Below are 27451 nucleotides of genomic sequence, written 5' to 3'. Positions count from 1 at the left end.
TTGACTCCAGCTTTACAAATATTATGCCTTAAAAGTGGTGTCAAAGGTTCAGGACCTGCAGACAGCCTGGTCCTAGGGTTAACTTTGTGATGTTTCTTCATATTTTTGCGGATGCGCTGCATATCTGCAAGCACGTCATCACAATGTTACTTTGCTTACTAAAGAGCGATCAATAACATTGTGTAGACTTTAAAACCATCACATTCACCTTGAGAATTCAAACAATCGAAATTCAAACAGACCATGCTTGGTCAAATTAGTTGGCGCTGCCGCCTTTCTAACCTTTGTGATGAGAATAAATATCTTTGTTGAGTCTCACGCGCTCAAGCTCAAGTCAAATTGTATTTATATCAGAAGAGCCCCGCGCGCAGGACTCCGCCCTCACTTCCACTTCTTTCACCTTTAAAAGTATTAGTATCACCCCCAAGTGTGTCTGCTTTCTATTCTTGTATCTGATACTGTTACCATTGCAACCAGTAGTACTATTATCCTTATTGCTGTTGTTATTATTAGGACAACCGCAGTTTTTCCCTGCTGCTGGGTACATGTTATTTTTTGTTTTTGATTTTTATCCCTTTTTTTTGACTTGCACTGTTTGCAGCTCTAACGCCTGCATTCCATGTTATCTTATTTTATCTTGCGAAAAGAACGTCAGCAGTCGCAGTCTTCGGCTGAAGGCGTGCTCATTCAGATACTTACTTACACTGTCATACACAGGTGTCAGATTTTTGAGACATTTTGAAAATAAGGTGGGAGGAACATAGCAATTAGGAAAAAAATTGCAATGACACCAGAGTCTGCAAAGGCCAAAGAACCTTATTGCGGCCATTTAAGGTGGACTGAAATATTTGAATAAGGAGCTGGCGAATAATTAGCCAGGTTCAGCCTCGTAAAAGCCCACTCTGGTAATGGGGAACATTAGGGTAAATTTGATTTCTCTAAAGCCATTAGAACAACACAGAGGGGGTTTATCAGCCAGAGTCCCTGCCACATGCCCATTTGTTTGGTCTTTAAAGTATTTTATATCAACACTAGCTCATATCAGTGACTTGTTTCTTAGGGGTCCAGACCGTCGGGTTCGAGGGGAGAGGGAGTCGATGCTGCTGGGAACTCGTAAAATTGTAACTCGTGTTGGTTGGAAGTAATGCTGCGCTCCATGGGAACTCTGAAAATTTGTTTGAACTGATGCTACGTTTCACAGGAACCCTGAAAAAGACTTTGTGATTAACCTGACTAACTTTCACCCCCGTGCATTGCTGCCTGCAGCTGTATTTTATATATTTTTTGTGTGTTATTTTTTTTCGTGTTCATAAATTGAGCCTTCGGGGAAGTAGTACCCCTGTTGCATGGAGATAGTGGCACGGAACCAAGTAAGTACCGTTCTGCCAAATCTCCCGAGAAAACAATCAAAGTACAAGATTCAAGATACTTTGTCACACAGTAGCTGTACAAGGACTACCCATTGTGTTCAACCTGCCTAAACGTCGGGGCAGTCCAGACACGCTGTCGTCCAAGTTTGATCCACATCAGTGTGCTGCTACTGTATGTGGAGAGAAAGCAGCCGAATCCCGTGCGCATTGGCTTCAGGGAATTTAAGACACAAACTCCTGAAATTCAAGCAGTTTATTAACCGTCCAAGCAGAGACGAGAACATGCCGAATCACTGCTCCAGCATTGTGCACAACGGGCATCATGCCGTTCCCTGGGAAACCCCAAGACACGCAATAACGTAAGTTATGACAATGACAAGCCCTGGTTCACAGTTAGTTATAGCCATTATATTATTCAGGAACTTTAAACAAAGGGAATTTAAGACACAAACTCCCAAAATACAAGCATTTTATCAACTGTCGGAACAGAAAGGAGAACACGGCGGATCGTTTTGTTACACGTGTCACAATACAATGAGGTCAGGAAGAGTCGCCATACTTGTATTATCAGGTGCATTGTTGTAGATATTAAGATATTAAGCCAAATTCAAAGACTATTGGTAGTCTACTACAAACCTTATACTTTGTAGTCAAAGCCAGATGTGTTGTCGTTATAACTGTAGTGTTATATGAGAAACAAACTATAAGAAAATATAAGAAAATAAAATATAATGAATAAAATATAAGAAAATAAACCAAATTCATTATTATTGATCATCTCATAAGGATTTAAGTTTTCTTCCCGATACATGTACCTGTCTACTTTTTTTAAAGAACACAAGCAGACAAACTTCTTTCTGATGAATTGGATTTATTTTATCACGCTAAACAATTCAATGAATGAAGTAATAGTAAAAGATATGATAAAGGAAAGCAAATGAATACAGGATTTGAACTGAGGTGACAAAACTTTGACTCGGGCACAAAAGGTGAGGTAGAAAGTGACGTGATTCTCACCAAAACAATAACAGTGAGACGCACGCCAAGGGCAGCTCACATCTCTAAAAGGGCTGTTTAATTGAACTTGCCGTCAAATTCGTATCATGACGCAGATCGGAGATGAGCAGATGAGGTTCTGGCCGCGGCCTGCTACGAGGCCTGGCCACTTCACCTCAAGCGGGCCGGATCGGAGTTGGTTCCAGTTCTCCGACGATATCGGAGTTGTCTGGCAATGGCTTCCGTGTCCTCCTGAGGTTGAACGCCGAACAAAAACGAGTCTTTCGTGGGTCGAAACTCCACGGCGGTGTGAGGTAACGTTACAAAAAGCACAAGGCTTAGTGTTGCAACAAAAAAAAAAAAACACTGTTCTGGAGTTGGGTAACTGAAGCAGGCTTGTTCAGTCAAATTGGGCGCGGACTTCGACGAAAAACAAAAACAACGTACAGTAGAAAAAAAGCGGTTACTCGAGCTCAAGGTTTGAGGGCCAGCCCGTCGGCAAGACGGTGGGCCCGCTCCTTTTTGAGCTCTAGCCATAGGAGGCGGCTGTTTTGGGCATCTTTCTCTCTTAAACCGCCTGCTGATATTTTCCTGGCTAGTGAATTAAATGTAACTTAACGCGCAAAAGTCAAATATCTTCATACGTCATTCGGCGCAGACCAACGTGTGGCTCTAAACACAACGATACTGATAAATGACATAAGGGCACCATCCTTAGACTGATGACACGGTCAAAAATTAAAACCGCAATCCTACCCGGGATACTTCCATTCCCATTTGTTACAGAGATGTCTATCCATTGGTCACTAGATGGCAGTACGGCCACACTAAAAACGTACCCATTTAAACGCCGTCTCCACAACTCCGTCATTTCGTGGCGTGCAGCGATGGAAGTGGGATCGTTTTCATAGGGACGCCTGCAAAAATAACGTGACTTCAGTTACTGACTGGATTTTACATTGATTCACATGAATTTCAGGCACCAACTGCACCGAGGAAAGAGAGAATCCACGGTGAGGACTTCAAGACTGTCCGTAATTTACGACAGTGCTCTGGGAGATGAGGCTTTCAAAGGAGAAAACGTGTGTGTGTGTGCGTGTGTGTGGTCTCCAGCTAATATAATAAAAAAAAAAAAAGTAATTTGTTATCTTCACATCTTGCTTTTTTTTTTTTTTTTTTTTTTTTTAAATTTTATTTATCTTGGGATGGATTCGACACCCTTATTATTGGGGGATGAAGGAAAGCATCAACGGGGTCTCAGAAACGGTTCAAAACCCCACCCGGGAATCCCTGGGAGAGGGATTACAGCGCGAAACAGTCACGCAGCACCAAATATCTGTGAGATTAAACTTTTATGAATACAGGAACCAAAAGGATTTTTCTTGTTACATATCCTCCCCCTCGGTTTCGATGATCGTGTCCAAGGGAGCTGCGAAGCGTTGAGGTGAGGACAGCTGCAGTCAGAGGGAAACAGGTGGCGTGCCAACAGAGTTGATGGCTCATTTGATATGTTATAAGTCAACATAACAAAAGATAACTAGTCTATGGCAAGGACAAAGTTCTAGTCTGTTATGTGTACTGTGTATAACTGTAATGGTTATTTTGGATACTCTGGGTTACTTTGCTAGCCCTATACAAGCTAGGTCTGGTCGTCGAGGTGTGTGGGCATGCCCTGACACCCAGGCGATGGCTGGTGGTGTGATGGAGGTTTCGACCACAAAGGTTTTTGAAGTTCAAATCCTCTTCCATCCCTGGTTCACTTCTGGAACCGGAGTAAGCGTGCCGAAGACGGCGGTAGTACAGCTGAGGAGACTCTTGTCTGCCTTGCTTGACCGCTACAGCGGCCGGTAAACCCCGTCTGCGATATAAAGTCTGCTATTAATGCCTGGCAGAGCTGCTCGTGGTCAGCTTTGACAGAGCTAGGATGGTGCTGCCATCGTGTCCCCTCCATCGGATAGATTGTTGCCGTCGACTGTGGCTTTTGGGGACTTTTGCCACTATAACTCAATGTCTCTCAGATATATGCTGGTATCGTGAGAGCCATCAAGGTCGGGTGCGAAACGTTTTATGTTGCAAGCAATCTTATCTAGGTCTCCAACGGAGGGACCCTCTGAAGAGTAGGTACCTGAAGGCAGATCAGGGCGCTGAGGGGAAGTTGCCCCGACCTTGTCAGACGGGGCCCGACCGGCCCGGGACCCAGCTCCGGTGTGAACAGTGGGGTGGGATGTTGGTGAGGTCAAGCCCACTTGAATGCCCTTGGGGTTTGAGTATATTATACAGAATTATACAGACACTCCTGGGAAGTTTTATACAGATATGGTCGGTTTCGACCCAGCTCGAGAGAACGTTGTGGTTCTCTTTTAAAATCGACCAACTCCTCCTCTCTGGTTTCCTGTGGCTGCTGGGACTCCTGGACATTGACCCTGGCTGTTCCTAGTTTCTGTTCTAGCTTCTGCATACATTTTAGATCAGCTTCTTGGCTTTTTATTAGCCTTGGCCTGAGTTTTCAAGTCTTTTAGGATTTTAAATACAGAAAATTTGGCTTATTAAATAAATCAATCCTTAAATAATACAAATAAATTAAGATTACTAAAATAATGAATCGGAAGATATTTAGAATACAAAGGTGAAATATGTATAGAATCTTAAATATGTAGGCACTGCAAGTGAGTTGGATTATGCCGTATACATGTGGAGTTAATGTACAATGAATTCAATAATTTGTGACTCGAAAACATCATAGCTTCAACATAGCAGATAGAGATCAAGTTCCTTATCCTTATACCTCATATCTAAACTTTACCATCTCTAACTTTATATCTAAACTCAACCATCTCTAACTTTATACCGAAACTTAACCATCTCTAACCTTATACCTTAACTTAACCATCTCTAACTTTACACCTACACTTAACCATCTCTAACTTTACACCTAAACGTAACCATCTCTAACCTTGAAACTAAACGTAACCATCTCTAACCTTGAAACGAAACGTAACCATCTCTAACCTTGAAACTAAACGTAACCATCTCTAACCTTATACCTAAATTTAACCATCTCCAACATTATACCTAAATTTAACCATCTCTAACATTATACCTAAACTTAACCATCTCAAACATTATACCTAAACTTAACCATCTCTAACCTTATACCTTAACATAACCATCTCTTACCCAACATTTTTCTTTTGGAATAATGGGCCGTCGGAACAATAGGTACTCCCCATTCACAGCATGGTACAGCTCATTGATTATTTTTTTTAACCTGCCCCGTCAGCATGCTTGGCATACAACACAGAGTATGTTTTAGGGCATTGCATCTAAGATAGAGTTAATTTGCAAATGGAGTTCAAATTCTCAACCTGCAATGCCACTCTTTATTAATCGATCAACAACAATCTTACCCTGTTTTGAGATATAAACAACTCATCATCATTACTTCTCCAAGAGGGAGAGGGAGGATCACCATGGGTGGGACAGTTAAACATAGAGACAAACAATATGTACTAGACAAAACCTTAACATAGAAACATCAGACGATAACATGTTGTGGTGTGGAGATGGGATGGTTTGAGCAGCCACGCCTGACCTGGATCCAGGTGATTGGGTCAGGGTGGCTGCATACCTGTTGCTCATTGGTTGGGCTAACCAGCAACAGGTTAAAAGCCCCATCTTGACGCTCACTCAGGATATGAGCCCTATCATGACATGTTTGATCTGCTCCTGGCTAATTCCACCTAACCTCCTCTCTACAATAAGATGGTGTCTACAATCCATCGTCGTCTGTGTCTCTGTGCCAGAGGGCCCTGGAAACACCACTTGGGTGGCGTGTGGTTGGCAGAACCGCCACACATGTATTGGACAAAACCTGATTCTCTTAAGTTGACGAAAATTGGAACAGCAGTTGGCGCGTCGCCCCTTCCTGTGATAGCTAAGACAGTAAAAGGGTGAAAGATGTAATCATATGATGTAATCTGTCATATGTTCATCACATGAGAAACCCCACTGGATCAGGCACCCGCTCCACCTCTTCTGGCAGCACTCCTTCTCAGGGCACTGGTGTTCAGGTGGGGACTCAGGGTGCACCTTCCTCTTCGCCAATACTAGCTGCATTTGCGGCCAAGCAGCAATTCCCAAGCAAACCACCCTCAGTCAAAAAATATTACAAAGATAATGGGTAAAATGATCTGAACTGATCTTGAGCCTTTCTCTGGTGGAGAGGAGAGGTTTCAAGTCACATGTTGTCTTTCTAGAGCCCAAGTATAAGATCCCATCCAGGCACTATTTCAGTCTAACTGTAGTGCCTGAGCCATATGAGGCATTGAGAGGGGAGTTGGTCCAGTCACTTAAGGCAGCTGAGAATGGTGTCATCAACCTAACTACTCACTGCTGATCTCTGGACCAACAAACACAATGCTCATGCATTTCTCTGTTTTACTGGGCAATGGTGTGAACATGTAGAGGAGTCTTCAGTACAGAGGAAAGCAGGGCTGCTAAATGTCGGTGTGCCGGACATTGAGCACACATCAGACAAATTTCTGTGCTGCCTTAAGGAAACGATAAGAGAGTGAGAAGAGTATGTCGGGCAGTCTATTAGTGGATTACATTTAGCAGACGCTTTTATCCAAAGCGACTTACAATTATTCACCGACGGACGCAGCCATCAGGAGCAATTACGGGTTAAGTGTCTTGCTCAAGGACACTAGAGCATGCTAGCAGGAGGAGCCTGGGATAAAACCAGAAATCTTAAGATTACTAGACGACCAGCTCTACCTCCTGAGTAATTATGGGCACATCGGTTCTGTGTCCCGTATGCTTCACTTGGTAGTGACCAAAGCACTGGAGTTGGACAGAATTGTGACACCCCTTCTCTCCAAGGCCAGGATCATCTCTGGCTTTATTCATTGCTCAAGCAAAGCAAGAAACATACTACATGAGCTGCACATACAGCTGGACCTCCCCCTGCGCACGCTCATTACAGATATAAAAACAAGGTGGAGCTATAGGCTCTATATGCTCCAGTGGCTGGTGGAGCAGCGCCGGGTCGTGCAGATGATGACAGAGGTGTCAAACATGGGTAAAGCTCCAACAATCATCCACCCAAATGAGTGGAGGTTAGTATCAGACTAGGTGACTATTCGTCTTCCTTTTGAGGAGGTCACACGGGCACTCTAAAAACACAGTGCCTCCATCTCTGAGGTCATCCCCCTACCGCATGGCTTGTGCTCCATCGTCAGGTCACTGCATTCAGGTCACTGTTGCAGTTGGTTAGGATGAATCTGATGGTATAATGGCTGGTGGTGAAGAGGACATTAGTCCGTAGGATGGAATTCTGTGATCCTTTGGCTGCACCCGCAAGAAGCACAGAAGAGACACCTGACACCAGCAGCAGCTCAGTCTTCTCCTTCCTGCAGACAAAGAAATCAGCTCCTCCAATGAGGACACATGCGCCTGCAGGTGATGTGGAGGCCCAATCTGACACACTTTGCACTGCAGCGTCTCAGTTGTCTCCCTGAGTGGCCAGTCTGGGTGTGTTTTTACCACGGCTGGAAATGTGGTCAGTCCACAGCGTACAAACCTAGACCGTAGCCATATGGAAAAAACGTTTAGTTTTTTTTAAAGATTTGAAAAACAGCACAGGACTATTTCATTAATAAAACAATCTATCCCACTCTCTTGGTCTCTGTCTCTCTCTCTCACTCACTCACTCACTCACTCACTCACTCACTCACTCACTCACTCACACACACACACAACACATTATTAACATTGGGTTTTATGTAGAAATAAAAAATACCCCCCCAGAACATTTTTAAAAACATCAGGTAGTAAAAAAAAAAAAAAAAAAAAGCCCTGTGATCATATACACAAACATCACACTGTTTAAATGAAGTTTTTAAAGGTGAAAAATAAGACAGAAATCAATAAAAAAACAAAGTAGTGTTGAGTATGAAAACGGTAGTTCATGCATTTTACTCCATTATTCTTAATACTGCATGTGTTATGTTCATTGATTCACTGAAGTTTATACATTCAAGTTGAAAATATAAACCTTGTTCTGTCAATGTTTTTTCTCTGGCTCGTGATCAAAAACATTGCTCCGAAGCTCAATTCTAAAGGCTGTTCTGTGAACTCTTTTGTCATCTACAATAAATATAGCAACTCCTGATAAACCCATATCAATTTCAGGCTTAAATTAACAGCCTTCGGTGAGGCCCCACCCTCTTCCCGGTTAAACCACGGCAGTTCAGAGTACGGATACAGATCCAGATAATGGTGTACTCGCTCATCCCTAGAAAATAGTCCTGCGGGTCCAAATGTCTGTGAAAGTCTCACTTCCTGAATTCAGGAGCCAAAACAGGGTTGCTCTTGCTACATAACGTAAGGGTGTATTCCATTACAGACAATAAATATGGTTATATGTCTTTCTGAACGACAGTAACCATGATAAATGACAGCGGCACAGAGAAGTCGACGTTCCAAGGCAGCAAAGAAGCAGCGGCGCAGAACGTGCTGCCTTAGAGGTCGGTCGCTCTCCTCTTTAAAAAAAAAAAAAAAAAAAAAAAAGAAAGTTGCAACAAAATCTCTGACAAAATCGAACGCTGATGAAGTGCCTTTAAAATATACCCAAGGTTTTTGTAATTGGTACAATTGCTGCGACCAAACTTGACCCTGCAGATATATTTTGTATTTACTAGTGCAGTGCCCGTGCAAAACATGCCTGTTCGTGAAAGTTGCGGCGACTCGGGGAAAAAAACACGCAAGTGACGCTTTTGGATAGAGTCACTATTCATTGTTTATTTAAAGTTTATAATTTTTACAGTGCACGTGTCGCGTGTCCTCACCAAACCAGCTTGTTTGGGCCGGTCCCTTTCATGGGAAGCCCCGCCCCCCACAGGCGCGCTGTTTCTCACGGGAAGCCCCGCCCCCTGCTGGCTCGCTGTGTATTGAAATTGTATTAATATTACACGTGTCGTGTGTCCAAATTGTACAAAAATTCGACACCGCACGTCCTTGGGTCCCCTGCGAGTATGAGCATGAGCGGTCGTCGAGATAATGGAAGGACATACAGAGAGACGGAGATTCCTTCCTTTCTAGTTAGATTATTGGTGAAAGGAAGGAGAGAGGTGCATTTTAAAGAAGTATTTTTCGAGGGGAAGAGCACAGAGCCTGTACACGTCGAATTGTGTGGATTTGAATCTGAATATACAGATAGTTCACGGATAGTTCTGCACGAAAATTAGTACAGACATGTATAAATTAACTATATTCACTTAGAATGCAAATGTTTAATGCCAGAATTCCCTCAAACCAGCATGGAGATGGCAGAGAGACGGGGTGGTTGGAACAGGGAGTGCAAGAGGAAGACAGGAACGGGCCTATTTTCTCCCGTAGATAGACCGGGTAATTAACAAAATTGGAGCAAATTACAGGGCGGGGAGACGGGCTTGGCTGCTAATGGAGCCTGGTATCTTTGACGGGAGATGTTGGTGAGGGAGATTGGGAGCTGAGAAGGCTTCGACAGAGGGAGTGAGTGTAGTTGGCAGTACAAGACCAGGAGGTTCAAGAAGATCCAACAGCGCCTGGCTTTGAGGCTTTGAGGCTTTGAGGCTTTGAGGCTCGGGATGTAACTCAACCGTGTCTGTCGATCCGGCTGGAAGTCCTGATGCACATCATCCCAGACGTCACTGCACAGTGGAGACCGAGCTCAACCCGGGTTCAGTAGCGACTCCAAAGTTGACAGAGGCCCGTGCAATGTCCTGTAGGTGAGTTTTCCTATTTCCTATTCGCATTTCACACTGTTGTTGTTTTTTTCATTTAAGGCTGACTGAATTGCCGTACACTCAACATTAAAAATGGGCACTATTAAAGTGGTTGTTGTGAGAGAAAAATGCTTACGATCATTTATTTTGAATGAGGACGAAGGCCTCTACCTCCATAGGGGGAGTTTTTTAAAACATTGTCTCTGTTTTCCCAGTAACCCCCCCAACTTTATGTAAAGAGAAATGTTTTTTCTCCCTGCAATGTCAATTCTAACATGGAAGAACCAGATCAAATTTGGCCCTGTTTACCTTGTAAGGAGATGAAGAATAACCCCAGGGGAGCCTGGAGGTGCATTGTAAGGGATTGTAATCCACATCTGCCAGGTCAATTACAAGTTCCTGTGAATTTACTGTTTGAGGTTGGCATCCAGGGAGACAGTTGAGGGACACAGACTTGTAAATGACTTCTGACCCAAGCCACACCCTCTGTTGTTGTATAAAGCCCTCTTCATCAGAAATAAGATTAGACTGCTCAGAACACCGCTTTGGAGCAGTACTGAACCTTTCTCTTTTTTCTGCAGAATTAATATCTTGAATATTCTCAGTTTTGTTTTCTTGTAGCGGGCCGATTAACCTCGCCAATCATTGCAGAAGAATTTCTTCCACACTGTCTTATTCTGAAAATAGCAAGAACATACCAAGAGAGAAGTACATAGGTTATTATAGAGAATTGTGGAGCTGGGTGTATATACTGGTACTCTCTAGCGTTTAGATAACGACACATTTTCCGTGTCAGTAAGGAAGACAACCATTTTGCTTCAGGTGTTAAAAGACACGTTTTTCTGCAGCAGTTTAAAATGCCTTCACTATAACCACACACACGCACCTGCAGTGCTGTGTGTGTGTGTGTGTGTGTGTGTTTGCGGGGCGGTGTGTTGTTTATAAACCATGTTCTTTTTGAGAACAAACGCAACGCTAGACTTTATTCTCAGGGGTGTGAATTTCAGCAAAATATTGTGAAGAGTTGAATTTGTTTATAGTTAAATATTCAAACCAACACCAAAAAAGAAAAGAAATCCCTGATACACTAACTTGCTTGGTAAAATTATGTTTTTTCCATGAATTTCAATATGCCATTACAAACCACTTCGTGTTGGCAGGAGATGTATTTGCATATCAGGTGTGTATGGCCTGTTCCCCCATTTTCAGCAGCTTTGTACTGCTCTGAAGTTGCATTGTGCGAAAGCCATGGTTTTACATTTCTTACATGTTCCACCTTGGGCTGTCCCCCCTCACTAATACCGCCATGTCTTGGGTTGGGCTTTTTTGAGTTTATTCAATGTTTGCATTTGCAGATCATTTATTAGCTGAGAGCGACAGCACGGTTCAGAGTGGGGAAGGTTGTACTGCAAATAAGGAAGTATAGCAGGACACTCACCTTTGTCTAAAACACACACACACACACGCACACACACACACGGGCAGGACATGTAGTGGAGGTGTAGAGATCAGCCAGGTGAATGAGAGATGAACTGGGCTATTTTAAGTTGAGCAATAGAAACCGAAACTGCACAAGTTGTGAAATATATATATATATATATATATATATTTTTTTTTTAAGGACATATACTTCCTTTTCTTCTCAACTCTTGAGTTACCATCACTCTCTTTCTAAACAGCAGAAGCAGAAGTGTGTCTCTGCAGAAATTCAGGGAGCGGACTGGAAACACAGAGCGGGGATTGAGCGTCGGAGGGCGAGCCGCGGGCATGTGAAGCTGCTCTTGTATTTTTAATTGTGGTCGTGCTTAAAAAGGGCCGATCTGGTGGAGGAATTCCGGCCTGTCAGCCTTTTTTTGTTTTTGTTTTTTTCGTCTTCCTCGTCTATCTCGTGCTTTCACTGTTTTGTGAAAGGACTCGTAATAAGGAAGGAAGGCGTACACTCGAGCGAGAGACTTGAGGGCAGGGAGGGAAGAACCAGGACGTGCGGCACAACGCAGCCCGAGCTCTCAGCGACAAGTGGCACTTGTTTCCAGCAGCAGCTGACGACAGCGCAAGTAAAGTGAGTTGTTTACCTGCTCCGCCTCTGTGAAAGCGTGTGGGGTGCATAGTGGTGGAGTTTGAGGGAAGGGTTTTTACAGTGTGAGAGAGTGTGAATGTTTGTGGCGAGGGGATACATCCATTTGGCTGGTAAGGCAGGGAACGTTGAAGTTTGTTTGTTTGCGGCTTTGCAAGTGAACTGACATTGCATGTTGCTGAGTGGATGAATGTGCAAGATACAAACAAACCCCACCGATCGCTCTCCTTTCCCCCTCAGGTCCGGGAGACGTGAGGAGCAACATGGTTCGGTGAGTCCGGCCAGTCCAGCCGAGGTGTCGTCGCATCGTTGTCCACTTCCCTCTTGCCCAGATGTTATTCAGGCGTATTTACATAGACATTTCCATTATCTAACATTTGTATTCCTCTAATGAATTATGTCATTGATTGTATTTGGCTGAAGAAACCATGTATATATGGCACGACAGGCTTATTTACTTCTTTGGCAAATGTGTAATTCTACTTTTGTATGAAAAAAGGTAGTATAAGTATAAAATATATATATAAAATAGTAAAGTATAAAATGTAGAATGTGTTGTTTGTCGGTCTTCTCCCAGGTGGTTCCACAGGGACATCACGGGCCTGAAAGCGGAGCAGTTGCTGAAGACCTGCGGGGTCGACGGCAGCTTTCTGGCCCGACCCAGCACGAAGAATGTGGGGGATTTCGCCCTGTCCGTCAGGTAAAACAAACCAAAAACTTCAAACCCCGTCTCGGCCGAAAACCCCCCACTGACCATATCCGGACGAAAAACCATTTAAGATAAGATAAGATAAGATAAACCCTTATTAGTCCCACAACGGGGAAATTTACATGAAATGACCTGAAGCGTGACGGTGTAAAAGATGCTGCGGTTTGGATCCCCGATGATTGGGCTGAGCCACAATTTATTCTATTACTTTATTGATTTTAAAAAGACACTGTGTATAAGCAGTAATAAATACTGTAAATATATTCCAAATGAAAGTTTCCACCGATAGGATTTGGGATGGCCAAGCAAGTGAAGGACAATAACAAAATGTGTAAAACGCAGAAAGAAGATCTATCATGCTTAAAAGGTTGTCGGCTGATGTTTTTGTCAACTACTCACGCGATGAAAGAAATGAAGAGCCAAAAAAAACAAAACAGTGTTTCCTTCCTAAAATGTCCCTACTGAATACCATAATAAGGAAGAAAACGAATGCGAAATGTTTCACAAAACACGTAAATGTCAAGCTTTTATCACGCACCGTGAAACTCTCTTCACTGCCGGAGAATGAATTATTGAAAGTTTTGGCATTGAAGAAACGTCAAAGGGGTTTAACTGTTTTCACTCGGACTTCTTCTCGGCTATACTGTGATTTATAAACTTTAAGGCTATTATTATTATTGATTTCTTGTAAGCTCTGCTGCTTTTGGTTAGTTGGTTTATAACATTATGAATTTTCATGTTTTCTCACAGCGAAAGAGTATCGATGGATTTAAACACCACATCACTGTGATTAGGACCGTGCAGTATTGATAAAACATCCAATGTGTGGCAAGCCTGTTTAACATACAATACAGTACAGTACAATAGCTATGTGAAGCTGTGTCACAAATATTAAATATATGTAAAGAATCTATATGTGCAATATTTTATCATATTTGTACTGCAAAATGTGACTGTAACAACGAAAAGCTTATAGTAGCTTCTCAGTGGTGTCCAACCTGCGGCTCGTAGACTCCCACAGTGATGGATGGAAAGGATGATGAAGAAAATACAATTTATTTGAAATCTATAATACATATTTAAAATCATAGAAAAACATGAATATATTTATATATATATATATATGTATATATATATATTTTTTCTAAAATTAAGTACACTCCTACAGTGATGGATGGAAAGGATGATGAAGAAATTACGATTTCTTTGAAATCTATGACCCATATTTAAAATCATAGAAAAACCATATACAGTGGTACCTCGACTTACGACTGCATCTACTTACGACCAATCCAATAACAATAATTTGCATCGACTTGCGGAAATTTGCAGTTGGCATCTCGGCGGCCAGTCAGCAGTCAGTCAGCGGGCGACCTACATCATGTGTGCACATAGTTTGTGGCTTATCGATATTTTTTTCATATTTACTGTGTTTGTGCTGTGTATTTTTCACCCTTCATGATTTCATAATTTATATGGGAAAAATTGCTTCGACATACAACTGTTTTAACATACCACGAATCTTTCGAATTACAGTCGTAAGTCAAGGTACCACACAAACACACACACACACACACACACACACACACATATATATATATATATATATGTGTGTGTGTGTGTGTATATATATGTGTATATATATGTGTGTGTGTGTGTATATTTTCTTTTTTTTTTCTTCTAAAATGAAGTAGACTCCTACAGTGATGGATGGAAAGGATGATGAAGAAACGACGATTTCTTTGAAATCTATGACCCATATTTAAAATCATAGAAAAAACATATATATATATGTGTGTGTGTGTGTGTGTGTGTGTGTGTGTGTGTGTGTGTGTGTGTATATCTGTTTTTTCTTTTTCAAATTAAGTACACTCCTACAGTGATGGATGGAAAGGATGATAAAGAAAGTACGATTTCTTTGAAATGTATGACCCATGCTTTAAATCATAGAAAAACCATAAATATGTATGTATATATACTATATATACATGTATAGTTTTTATATATATAGTTTCTAAAATTAAGACTTTATTTAGGATTTTCTTTTATTATGTTGGTCAAATAGGTTAGTTGAATATTTCGCTTTTGTACCATTTTAGGATACTTTGGGTTAAAGGGCCGCACATGTGGTCCCTGTTTAAAACCAGGTTGGCCACCACTGATTCATACTAGATACAAAATTAATTCCAATTGACTATTTGGTGCATTGTCCCTCAAACCTCCCTCTCTCTAAAATTATCAATAGCCTTCAGCTACAATTTTATTAAACACTTATCCTGATGTTGCCGCCCTTTGCATATTGCATGTTTGCACATTTCTGTGTTGATTAAAAAGAGGATTAAAAAGCTGTGCTGTGTTCAGCGTGCATCAGCGGTGTCGCTGACGGTGTCGTGCCCCCCGCAGGGTGGGCGAGGCGGTCACCCACATCCGCATCCAGAACACAGGCGACTTCTACGACCTGTATGGGGGGGAGAAGTTCGCCACGCTGTCGGAGCTGGTGGAGTACTACACGGCCGAGAATGGGATCCTGCAGGACAACGACGGCATCGCCATCAATCTCAGATACCCGCTGAACTGCTGTGACCCCACCACAGAGAGGTCGGTGCAATTCCCAATCACCCCCAAACCCCGCTCCCCTCACCGTGACCTCTCAACCTGCAGAAAGCTTCGTACTTCACACTCACCGGCTTCGCGCCGTTTTTATCATCAGTGTGGATTTTGAAGGCGGTTAGATCCAGAGGGGGGACCGATGGAATGAGCCTTTTTTTTTTTAACTGCGGGTGAATTGCGATGTAAATACTGAACGAAACTCATGAATTTGCTGTTTATTCATGTCTGTCAATTGTTATGTGTGGGGGAGAAAATATGAAAACATTTTCAAAAACATTTTCTCTCCAAGCGTGAAAATCACAGCCTCTGACTTCTGCTGGGGTTCAAATTATAAAAATGAAATCATCTTTTTCTCACCATCGCGCATGCGTGCGTGCTCGAGCTCTACCCTTTCCCCCTCAGCCTCTCTTGTTGCTCTGCACTCGTCTGACTTCCCTTTCTTGCTGCGGTTGGAAACTTATCTTTTGACACATTTGAAACAGTGACCAGAGCCATGTTGTCTTCCTCTCTTGCAAACTTCATCGTGTTCTTACTCACTCGCTGTCTTCCTCATCTCACCACCATCTCAGAGCCGTTATTACACCCCACGACGGTGTCCCAGGTAGTTGTCTCACGTGCAGAACTCCTCCGGCTGAAATCATTGCCATGACACGCAAAGGGTGGTTATAAAACAGCTTTTCCGATATTTGGATGGAAAGTACAGATTACCTCATAAATCCTCTATATATGCTCACATTCCCCCGGATAACATTCCCATGACTGCTGAAATGTATTGCTTTAGTATACAGGCTGTCTGCACTTTTGAAACCCCACATGGTCATTTACAGCAAAAAACAATGCAACGACATTTTGTACTCTACACATTCTCGTACTCTGCTGCATCAATATGTTCAAAATAAGGCCATAGTACACCAAGGGGGGGTGGGGGGGTGTAGGAAGACGGGGCTCGACACTAACAAATGGGGCTTTGACACAAGCTATAAATATGTTGTTGTCTTCAGCCGCAAAATCTGTCATCAGAAATTTTCCGACCACAAAGCAGGAAGTTCAGAAGAAGAAATCGAGAACCGTGCCTAAAATTAAATGACAGGCAGCTGAGAAGCCTGGACAAGAGCACATTTACTCACGCTCTCTCTCTATCTCTCTCTCTCTCTCTCTCTCTCTCTCTCTCTCTCTTGCATGCTCACTCACACACACACACACACACACACACGCACGCACACACACACACACACACGCACGCACGCACATACACACGCATGCATGCATGCACACTACTACTAGTATGTTTAGAGGTTACTCACACAGTGTTCTATAAACACGCTACTTATGCTAGAATGTCATAGAAAAGATATTGAAGAAAACATTTAATCAGCAATTTTTAGTTGCTTCCCTATTTTACAAAACATGTGTTTGAAGGTCCAGAATATTTAGGTGTAAGTATGTTTTGCTGTTATTATATATATTATAGGATTGCCTAATACTGTACAATACGCATAATTGAGTCAATGCAAAAAACCATATCAATCAAAATGATCACTCATTGTTATCCAGGCTGGTGTTATTGTATTCATATTTATTTTATCGCGTACCGTATATCATCTATATGTATATTTTATTTTATTTATGGCCAAAACCATACTAGCAGCCATACTTCCACTTAGCCCCAGCTATTACTTTTCAAATTAACTTATCCTGTTCATAGAATAATTTTTGTTGTATATTCTCTGTATATTTTTTTGTATTGTAAATGAATACTTAAATGTTCTTAAATATAAGAAAACTGATTCTGATTCAGATGTAGACGATCTTATGAAACATTGCGGAAGATTCGACGCGGAATCAACTCTGAAAACCTGAAAAACTGGTCACGTATTGATTCTATTCGACTATCGTTTGGCGTCAGTGCTTCAGATGCTCCGTCTCCTCCCCCACCCCCGTCCCAGGTGGTACCACGGCCATCTGTCCGGGCCCAACGCCGAGAAGCTGCTGGGAGAGCGGGACGAGCCCGGGACCTTCCTGGTGCGGGAGTCTCTGTCCAAACCCGGAGACTTTGTTCTGTCGGCTCTGACGCAGCAGAGGAACAAAGCGGGAGGACGCAGAGTCTCCCACATCAAGATCATGTGTCAGGTGGACTTCTCTCCCGACCTTTGGTTAATTCCACTCCGACGTGGTGCTTGCTCCTCTGCGTGTGTGTGTGTGTGTGTGTGCGCGTGGGGGGTTGAAAAAACATTTCCGTCGCCGGTAGATGATACAGGGCATTTCCGAACTTGTGCAGTCCATCACATTGGGAAATAGATCAAACCGCTTATTTCCTCATTTATGCTGCAATGCCTGTTCCTGACGCGCTCCCAGGGCTGTGCACACACCCACTGAAATGATCGAGCTCTCCCACAACTGGAGGGACGGTGGGCCGAGGAAAATCACACGACGACGGAAACAGGAATGGATCCGCGGCGTTGTTTACCTGTGGCGTCGCTATAAACCCCTTACGGTGCTGCTCAAAGGTCCCCGGGCCGCAAAAGCGAATCAGCGATCCATCTGACACTTATACCTCTCTGTCCTATTTTCATAGATTATGTCTCCGCCGCGTCAGCAGCGGCATCGGCGGCTTAGCGGGTTTATTTTTAGCTGCGGTTCACCTCGTCGCAAACGGCGCCCCGGCCTTCATTTCTGAATGGGACACGTTGAGTTTGCCGGCAAAGTGCTGGGATAAGAGAACGATAAGAGATTACCGCAGGGGGCCGAGGAAGCGCTTCCACGAGCTTTGGTCCGGGGAGGATCAGGTGGGGCTCTGCGTCTCGCTCGGCCCGTCGCTTGCGGCGTTACGTCAGAGCTCGTTCCTTGCGCTGCGCGAGGAGAAGAAAAAAAAAAAACACAGAAGCAAAAATATTTTGTAATAACAAAATTGACATTTAACACAGAGGAAGAAGTACAGCTGGATCGCGTATCGGAGAACAAAAAAAAAAAAAAAAGTACAAATCCGACCCCTGTAATATCACGGAAACACTTTTGCAATCATTGTTGTGACCTAACGCAAAGAGCAGTAAATTACGATGTTACGATTACAATAGCACGTATTTATGTTGCACAAATTCAGAACGAATACGCACTTAAAATGATACTGCCGTTTCTGTTCTGTGAAGGTGTTTTGGGTGATTAAAACCCAGCAGCAAGTTATGTTAACTGTTTAGTCGCTGACTAAATAATTTAAAGCTCACGCGTCGTTCGAGAGAAAGAAAAAAAACAAAAAACGGCATCTACAGTTTTTCATGTCCTCAAAGGCTGTGTGGTTTGTTTCTGCATCCAGAATGAGCGCTACACGGTGGGGGGCTCGGAGATGTTCAACACGCTGGCCGACCTGGTGGAGAGCTACAAAGTCAAAGGCATCGAGGAGGTCTCCGGGAACTGGGTGCACCTCAAGCAGGTGAAGCACAGCTGCTAGTCTCTAAAATAGTGGAATAAAGTACGCATCGTGTGAGAGTTACACAGTATGTGACGGGGTTAAACAGAGGGGAAGGAATAAATGAAGACAACGCATGCAGATTTTTTATCGCACAGGTTGGTTCGATGGTTCATGTGTTCATTAAATACATAGTCACCGGTTTTTCGTGAAGCTTTCTAAACCCCGGGCCGGAGGTTTTTCTTTGCTTGTGTTTGGCGTGGCCTGTCTGAGTGCAGATGTGCTTTGTACACGCAGCCTCTCCGACGTCCGGTTGATTATAAAAATCATAAAATGTTGACACTTACCGCTTGGACAACCCATCGGCATTGACGTGGATTTAGATCTGAATAGGGTATTGATTTTATGATCAGTTTTCTATATTTGCCCCCCCCGCCCCCGCAGCCCTATTACTCAACCAGGGTCAACGCAGCAGACATCGACTGCAGGGTGAAGCTGCTGGACAAGACAACGGGCGCCCAGCCTGAGGGGGAGAAGAGCAAGGCCGGATTCTGGGAAGAGTTTGATGTAGGTTTTGTGACTGGCAGCAGTGGGGAAAGGGCCGGGCATTTTTGCCATAACTATATTTTCCACAGTGAACTTTATATATATATACTATATATGTGTGCGTTTGTGTATGTGTATATACAGTATATATACAGTATATGTGTGTGTAGAAATATATATATATACTGTGTATATATATAAATGTGTGTGTGTGTGTGTATAAATAAATAAATAAATAAATAAATAAATAAATAAATAAATAGCCAAATAAATAAATAATAATTATAATTTTTTTATATATATATATATATATATATATATATATGTGTGTATATATATGTGTGTATATATAAATATGTATATATGTTTATATATGTATATATTTTTTTTTTCTAAAATTAAGCGCACTCCTACAGTGATGGAAAGGATGATGAAGAAATGACGATATCTTTGAAATCTATGACCCATATTTTAAATCATAGAAAAAACATATATATATGTGTGTGTGTGTGTGTGTGTGTGTATATTTGTTTTTTCTTTTTCTAAAATTAAGTACACTCCTACAGTGATGGATGGAAAGCATGATGACGAAATGACGATTTATTTGAAATCTATGACCCATATTTTAAATCATAGAAAGTTGATGTGTTGGAAGCAGGAAAAATGGGCAAGCGTAAGGATCTGAGCCACTTTGACAAGGGCCAAATTGTGAAGGCTAGACAACTGGGTCAGAGCATCTCCAAAACAACAGGTTTTGTGGAGTGTTCCCGGAATGCAGTGGTTATTACCTACCAAAAGTGGTCCAAGGAAGGACAACCGGTGAACCGGCGACAGGATCATGGGTGGCCATGGGCTCATTGATGCTGGTGTGGACCAACATCTAGCCCATCTAGTCGCATCACACAGAAGAGCTACTGTAGCAATGCTGGCTATGATAGAAAGGTGTCAGAACACACAGTGCATTGCAGCTTGCTGCGTATGGGGCTGCGTAGCTGCAGATCAGAGTGCCCATGCTGACCCCTGTCCACCACTGAAAGCGCCTACAATAGGCACATGAGTGTCAGAACTGGACCACGGAGCAATGGAAGAAGGTGGCCTGGTCTGATGAATCACGTTTTCTTCTACATCATGTGGATGTCCAGGGTTAGGGTCTGATCCGATCAAGCATTTGTGGGATGTGTTGGAACAACAAGCTCGATCCATGGGGGCTCAACCTCGCAACTTACAGGACTTAAAGGATCTGCTGCTAACTTCTTGGTGCCAGATACCACAGGACACCTTCAGAGGTCTGTGGAGTCCATGCCCCCACGGGTCAGAGCTGTTTTGGCGGAACAGGGGGGTGGCTACCCAATATTAGTGGTTATTACTTGTGCTTTGTAGAAAGTTAACATAAATGTAAAACATATACTGCCATCTTGTGATGGCATGCAGTAGTAAAATAATTTTCATTTTCATTCTCTTTCATAATTCTCTCCCTCTAGGCTCTTCAAAAATATGAGGCAAAGGTGAAGAAAAGCAGAGAGGAGGGCCAGAGGCCAGAAAACAAAAGCAAAAACCGTTACAAAAACATTCTTCCGTGTAAGGACCTGAGTGTTTCAATGTATTCATTCTGAATGATTCCGGATGAGCTGCACTACCAGCACTTATCCTGCACCAAGCTCTTCACATCCCCTAATCCCTCTGCATTCCTCCCTGTTCTACCGCAAGTCAACGACACCAGAGTCATCCTGCAGAACGCAGACCCCAATGTTGTTGGCTCCGATTACATAAACGCCAACTATGTGATAGTAAGTGTCCAGATCGACTGTGAATGCAGTAAAGAAGCAATTAAGAATAAAATAAAAGTACAAATAAGTAGAAAAGCAAAGGATTTAGCTTAGAGTTGGTCAGTGTGTTCGCTATTCAATCCTTTGCTTTGTTTACTCAAGTACATTCAATGGCCGGTTTCCTTCAGAACACACTGCAGGGACGAGAAAACCAGAAGGTTTACATCGCCTGCCAGGGCTGCCTCGACAAAACCGTCAACGACTTTTGGCAAATGGTGTGGCAGGAGAATACGAGGGTGATCGTCATGACAACAAGGGAGGTGGAAAAGGGACGGGTCAGTATCAACAGCACAAGAACTGTATAAAACGATCACGTGTCTGTATGTATATATATATATATATATATATATATATATATATATATATATATATATACACACACACAGTATATGCTGTAGACCTATGGCAGTAAGTAGCGAAGGTTAAAAAACCACCTGTTTCCCAGAATAATGATCATTCCCACTGAGGATGTTCTTACACGTTGTTCCATTCCTCTGCAGAATAAATGTGTGCCATATTGGCCAGAACTTGACAGCTTCAAAGAAGTGGGAAAGTACGTGGTGACCTGTGTATCGGAGAGAAATCCCACCGATTACAAGATCAGAGTTCTAGAAATTGCGCCGTTAGACCAGGTAAAAATCACCTTTTTCCGCTCTCGCTTCATTCCCACAAGACGCCATCATTTTCACCCTAAATGTGAATGTCGTTTCCTTTTCTCCAGTCAAATGACACCCGCACCATATGGCACTACCAGTACCTGAGCTGGCCTGACCACGGTGTCCCCGAAAAACCCGGAGAGGTGCTCAGCTTCCTCAACGAGGTCAACACCAAACAGACTGAATTCCTGGACGCGGGGCCGATGATCATCCACTGCAGGTGACGGGGAAATGTTGGAACCCGCACTTTGAAGCGACGCCTCGGGGTCCGTCCGACGCCACATTTCAAAGAGAAGTCGCACAGAGGGCAGGAGTCCGATTGATCATTTGCTCCTGTAGACTGATTCAAAACCTTTGCAGACGTGTTTACAAGGTTTAAAAAATGCATGGGTTGCAAAACGCACTCGTTTTCTCAGGTAACGGGTTAAACTGGCTTTTGAGAGATGATTTACAGAACGGATCAAAGCATTTATTTATGTTCAGGCTGCGGCAATAAGACAGTCTAAGCATTTGAAGTATACTGTTAATTCCTTTAATGGATTTATTTAGTTCAGAATACCTTTTAATGAATTAAACTAATAGGCACAATGTCACCGATGTTACTTTAAATAGTAGGAATCTGGCGTCTATGATTAACATTTGTATTATATTCAGGATTAAGATTAGTCGCAGCACAACTTAAGGTTTTAGTAAAACTTGTTTATCCTTTTGGAATTTTTCCCTTGTGACGTTGGGAATACTGAGGGGATTATTTCCACGTTATTTATGTTGTTAATACATCTATAGGCACCAAGTAACATGCACTGTTCCTAAACCAACGACACAAAGACATATTTTTTGTGCATTATCTTTTAACAAGTTGACGTGACGTTGTGATGTTTCTTCTGCCTGCCGTCTAGCGCTGGGATTGGTCGCACAGGAACCTTTGTGGTGATCGACATGATACTCAACACCATTGTCACCCTAGGTACAAAAAGAGACTTCAACTTGCTTTTCGTCTTTAAATTGGCATATATAATAAAAGCACAACCGAGTATAAAGCGGGGATTTTCCTACCTCCTCCGCCTTTTATGCATCTTTCTGTTTTGTTGTTCCGTCCCGCCCAATCGCCGCTGCATTTGTTCCTCTTCGCTTCCCCTCCGCTCCAGGCGTAGACTGTGACATAAACATCCAGCAGTGCATCCAAATGGTGCGGGAGCAGCGCTCTGGCATGGTGCAGACCGAGGCCCAGTACAAGTTCATCTACCTGGCTGTGTCCGAGAGCATCCAGGCTGTCAAGGCCCAGAGCCAGGCCTCCATGGTGAGCAGAGTGGGTTTGGGACGCGGATATCCATGATTGGAACAAAAGGTCATATGGAAAAGTCATTTTCCCGTCTGTGGTTGAAATGTGCAGACCTGCCCCATTGGTTACAAAATTCATATAACATAACATATATTTAAAAAAAAAAGACAGATAGAATAGATGGTTCATAATAAATCAGTTAAAAGAATAAAAATAAATAAAGAACACAATTTCAATTCAATTCTGTTGTTTTGAACACATCGCACTGGCCTGGGGTGCTGCGAAGTGTTGATGCAGGCACCAAACAACAACAGCAACAATGTAAAATCAATAAAAATTTAAAAACGTATGGAAACGTACTTATTGACGTACGTACGTCAATAAGCCCCGGCTGCACTTATCCGTGTTATTTTGAACCTCCGGTCTTGCTCATTCGCCTCGTGGAGAGAGGTGGACCTTGACACCCCGGCAGAGACATTGATCAGCTTGATTTATAGATTACCTCGCTCTGCGTTTTCAGTCAAACCAGCCCACCGCGTCTTCATGTCCTCTGTACCTCAGACACTATCTCTCCCTATTTTTCTCCAAGGAATGCGAGACAGAATATGGCAATCTACAGCCCAGGTTCCCACCGGCAAGCAGGAATATCTCAAAGTGAGTCTGTGTGTGTGTGTGTGTGTGTGTGTGTGTGTGTGTGTGTGTTGTTTGAGTGTGACGGATGTAGAGATAGCAGGAGCAAAGTAAAGAATGTGCGAAATGTCTCCATCTGTCTCTGCATCACCCTTCTAAAGCGCATGGTGAATTCCCACTCGGTTCAAAGGTCCCCTGGCCGCGGCCTTCACTGTAGGTCAGCAGTTTATCAGCGACCAGACAGGGTTTGCATAAGGTCTTCATTTGTAGAGGGTGGGTGTTGGGGGGTGGGGGGCAAAGCTGCAGTTTAGTTTTAAATATATACCTTGATGTTGATGATTTGACGATTTTTTGGGGATGACTATTAATGCTTTCATAAGATAGTTCCACATAAGAAATATTTAAGAAAAAAAACCATTAGTAATGTGGATATTATGACCAAGCAGATATAGACTTTGGTTAGAGTGCACAGCTAGAGCGTTCTGTGTAGTCCGGAAAGTTGTATTACTTTACTGTAATGAGGCCTCGAAGACAAAACAGCTAACTTTATCATGATATTATGATAACCAAATTCCCAGATGATATCGAGTCTCATATTGCAACATCGATGTTATAACAATTTATTGCTCAGCCCGAGTATACACACACTAGAGAGAGAGAGAGAGAGAGAGAGAGAGAGAGAGAGAGGAAGAGAGTTCCCATGTCATCCATCCTTTGTTGTCAGAATAATAGTGATCATTGTGCGATGTGTGAAGGAGAAACAAAGCAGATACAAACACAACCAACTTCAATCCCAAACATCTGAGGGACTCTGACCTCTTTGTAACTAATTTGATTCCATCACCACTGCGGTCCAGAAATGACAGTGGCTTTTGTTGCCATTCACTGGCGTCATAGTGACTGTGTTGATTCACTCTGCACTGACACGGTTGAGCACTACACTCATTATTATCCAGCTGACATTGTGACTTGTGGTCTTTTTCTTTGCAGGAACACGGGGGAAATCTACGAGAATCTGACCAAAGTAAAAAAAGATGCAAAGAAGCAAAAATCGCAGGAAAAGAAAAGTGGCTCTCTGAAGAAAAGATATACTTGAAGGCCTCAATATAATTTATCAAAGGGTACTAATACTGTTATGTTAATTGTATTTAAAAAAAAAAAAAAAAATTTAAGGTTTTTCTATTTTCCTACTTTTTTACATCCCGAAAGCGAGACTCTGCAGGTAGTGGAATGAAAATGTTTTAAAATAAAAGTGACCTCCGGTTGAACCTGTAAAGGCTAATTGACGATACAGGTCATTGGTTTCATGTTATTTGTTAGAAATAAAAAAATTGATGTATGTATAAAACTATTTTCATGTATGTATTTTTTTATTGTGCTCGGTTGGGTTCCAAAACCTTTTATGGCCAGATCCCCAATAAACCATAGGGTTTAACATATTTAACTTGAACCTTGCAGAAAAAAGTGTAAAGCTCACCACCAGTAGTGAGGTTGGGAATAAATGTGTTGTGCAAAAAATTGTAACAAAAACAAAAAATACAAAACAAAACCCCCAAAAACAGGTTCATGATACACTGCATGTGATTTAACGTAAAACTTTGGACTTTGATGGCAAAAAAGTACGACGTTAACAACAGTAAAAACCTTGCCATCCTTAGTGAAGTTGAAAATAAATATTTTGTGGGAAAAAAAAAATTAAATTAAAAATGTAAAACCTAGCAATAGAAAACAAACACTATGATTAGTGATAAGTGAGTCTGAGAATGAATATTTAGTGGGGAAAAAATAAAACATGTAAAATTAACAAATGTATTACTGCTAATGTCGCTGCGGATCCTGTGTTCATCCTTCGAGGACAAAAAAACCCCAAAAAACAATCGAAAATGCAACAAGATATTATTATCATTATCAATAAAACTAATATTGTTGCAAACCCTCAGCTGCCTGCTGGTAGATCAGGGTGGGGTCACACGTGTATGGAAGGCCATTTGAGTCAATATCAAACGAATAAATGAATAAATACAAGCCTGTGAAATAAATCCTGAAATAAATAAATGAGGCAATCAATATATAAATAAATGAAAATATAAATATATATAAACAAGTAAATATAAATAATCAAATAGGTTTTGTTTTGTTTTTTGGGGTTTTTGTTTTTTTTTTAAGGACGTTTTTCAAAATACAATTTTGAATCATTCCCGGGAACTTTTATTTCAAATACCACATTTCCATTCCTTGTACGCAAACGGCTGGGGCGTGGTCATCTCGCAGATTCAGAGCCAGCGAAAAGAGCCGGGCGGGAGCTGCCCTTTGGCGGTCACCTCGGCAACGGTGGTAGGCGCGGTTGCCCGGAGCTGGTGCTCGGCTCCCGGCACCTCGTCGGTTGGGGCCAGCGAGCCGGGCAACCGCTCCCACCACCCCCCTCCTTCTGTTCGCATGTAACGATTGGAAATGTGGCATTGTGAAATAATGAAATACATGCTCCATGAGATGAATAAGTGCGGCGTTATGAAATAAAAGTTCCACGAGATAAATAAATGTTGCATTATGAAATAAAAGCCCCATTACACAAAATATGTGGAATTATGTAAGAAAAGTCCCCTGAAATTAATAATTGTTTTGAAAAATGTCCTTTTAAAAATGAAAAAGTATATATTTATATATACACATACATACATACATACATACATACACACATATATAAACATACTTATTAATTGCCTCATTTATTTATTTCAGGATTCATTTCCTAAGCATCTTTATTTGTTTATGTATTTACTCATTGAATCTGGACTCATCAACTGGACAACATTTCACTGCATGGATGTATGAAAGTATGTACATGCATGTGACAAACCGACGTCGTTCCATCGACGCAACAGGCTGCAACGCATCTCAAGCGGAGCCCGACTTCGGCCAAAGGGAAGGAGGATCCGCTGCCCGTGGCGCCGGTCCTTGGAAAATGGACGCCATCGGTCGTGATTAGGCTACCTATCTATCTATTTATTTGTTTGTTTATTTATTGATTGATTTATTCATTATAAACGCCCGTTAAACTTTCGATAAAATAAGGAACACGTCCCTTTATCTTTCTCCAACCAGCACAATTCTTTATTTTAAGGGACGGGTAGCAGGACGAGGTACCGTGGTTTTTTCGAGAGGTTATTTATTTGGCTAACGTCAACGGCGACACCATTTTTTAATCCAAAAATAGTAGTAAAACAAGCTACAGGCGGGGGAGGGTGGAGGTTCGAACTGTTCGCTGTGGCCAGAGAGTAACGGCGCGCTTTGCAACACAAACTACATCGAAGGACTCCCGCAAATATCCGTGAGGACCCGCTGCGACGGCGCAACACTGTCAGCTGTGTGGCCGCCACCATAGCAAAGAGATCTCCATTGGGAGCGGCTTCTCCGTCTTCTTCGCCGCTCGCGTTGCTCCCCGTTGCTCCCCCAAACACGACGCTCACTGCCGCCGCTGGCGGTGGGAAGATATATCGGTTGTAACGTATCGCTGCAACGCGTCCCCGAGACGCGACACCCGGCGCCGGCGGTGACCGCTGCACAGCAACAGCCATGACTTGTC

General features: G+C 42.5%; 1 protein-coding gene across 1 annotated transcript; it reads left to right on the top strand.

Moving 5' to 3' along the window:
* The first annotated feature begins 12076 nt into the window (after positions 1-12076).
* On the top strand, positions 12077-25216 carry ptpn6 (protein tyrosine phosphatase non-receptor type 6). The gene is made up of 16 exons (XM_080005136.1): positions 12077-12191; positions 12447-12477; positions 12784-12906; positions 15319-15513; positions 17472-17655; positions 18836-18952; positions 19373-19495; positions 20956-21052; positions 21182-21261; positions 21429-21575; positions 21801-21932; positions 22022-22176; positions 22856-22923; positions 23105-23256; positions 23828-23892; positions 24859-25216. Exons 2-16 carry the CDS (start codon positions 12470-12472, stop codon positions 24962-24964), a joined length of 1752 nt encoding a protein of 583 aa, XP_079861262.1. The 5' UTR covers positions 12077-12191; positions 12447-12469; the 3' UTR covers positions 24965-25216.
* The last annotated feature ends 2235 nt before the right edge of the window (positions 25217-27451 follow it).

Source organism: Zeus faber (assembly GCF_960531495.2).
Source record: "Zeus faber genome assembly, chromosome: 8".
NCBI classification, from domain to species: domain Eukaryota; kingdom Metazoa; phylum Chordata; class Actinopteri; order Zeiformes; family Zeidae; genus Zeus; species Zeus faber.
This window is presented reverse-complemented; position numbering and strand designations above follow the sequence as displayed.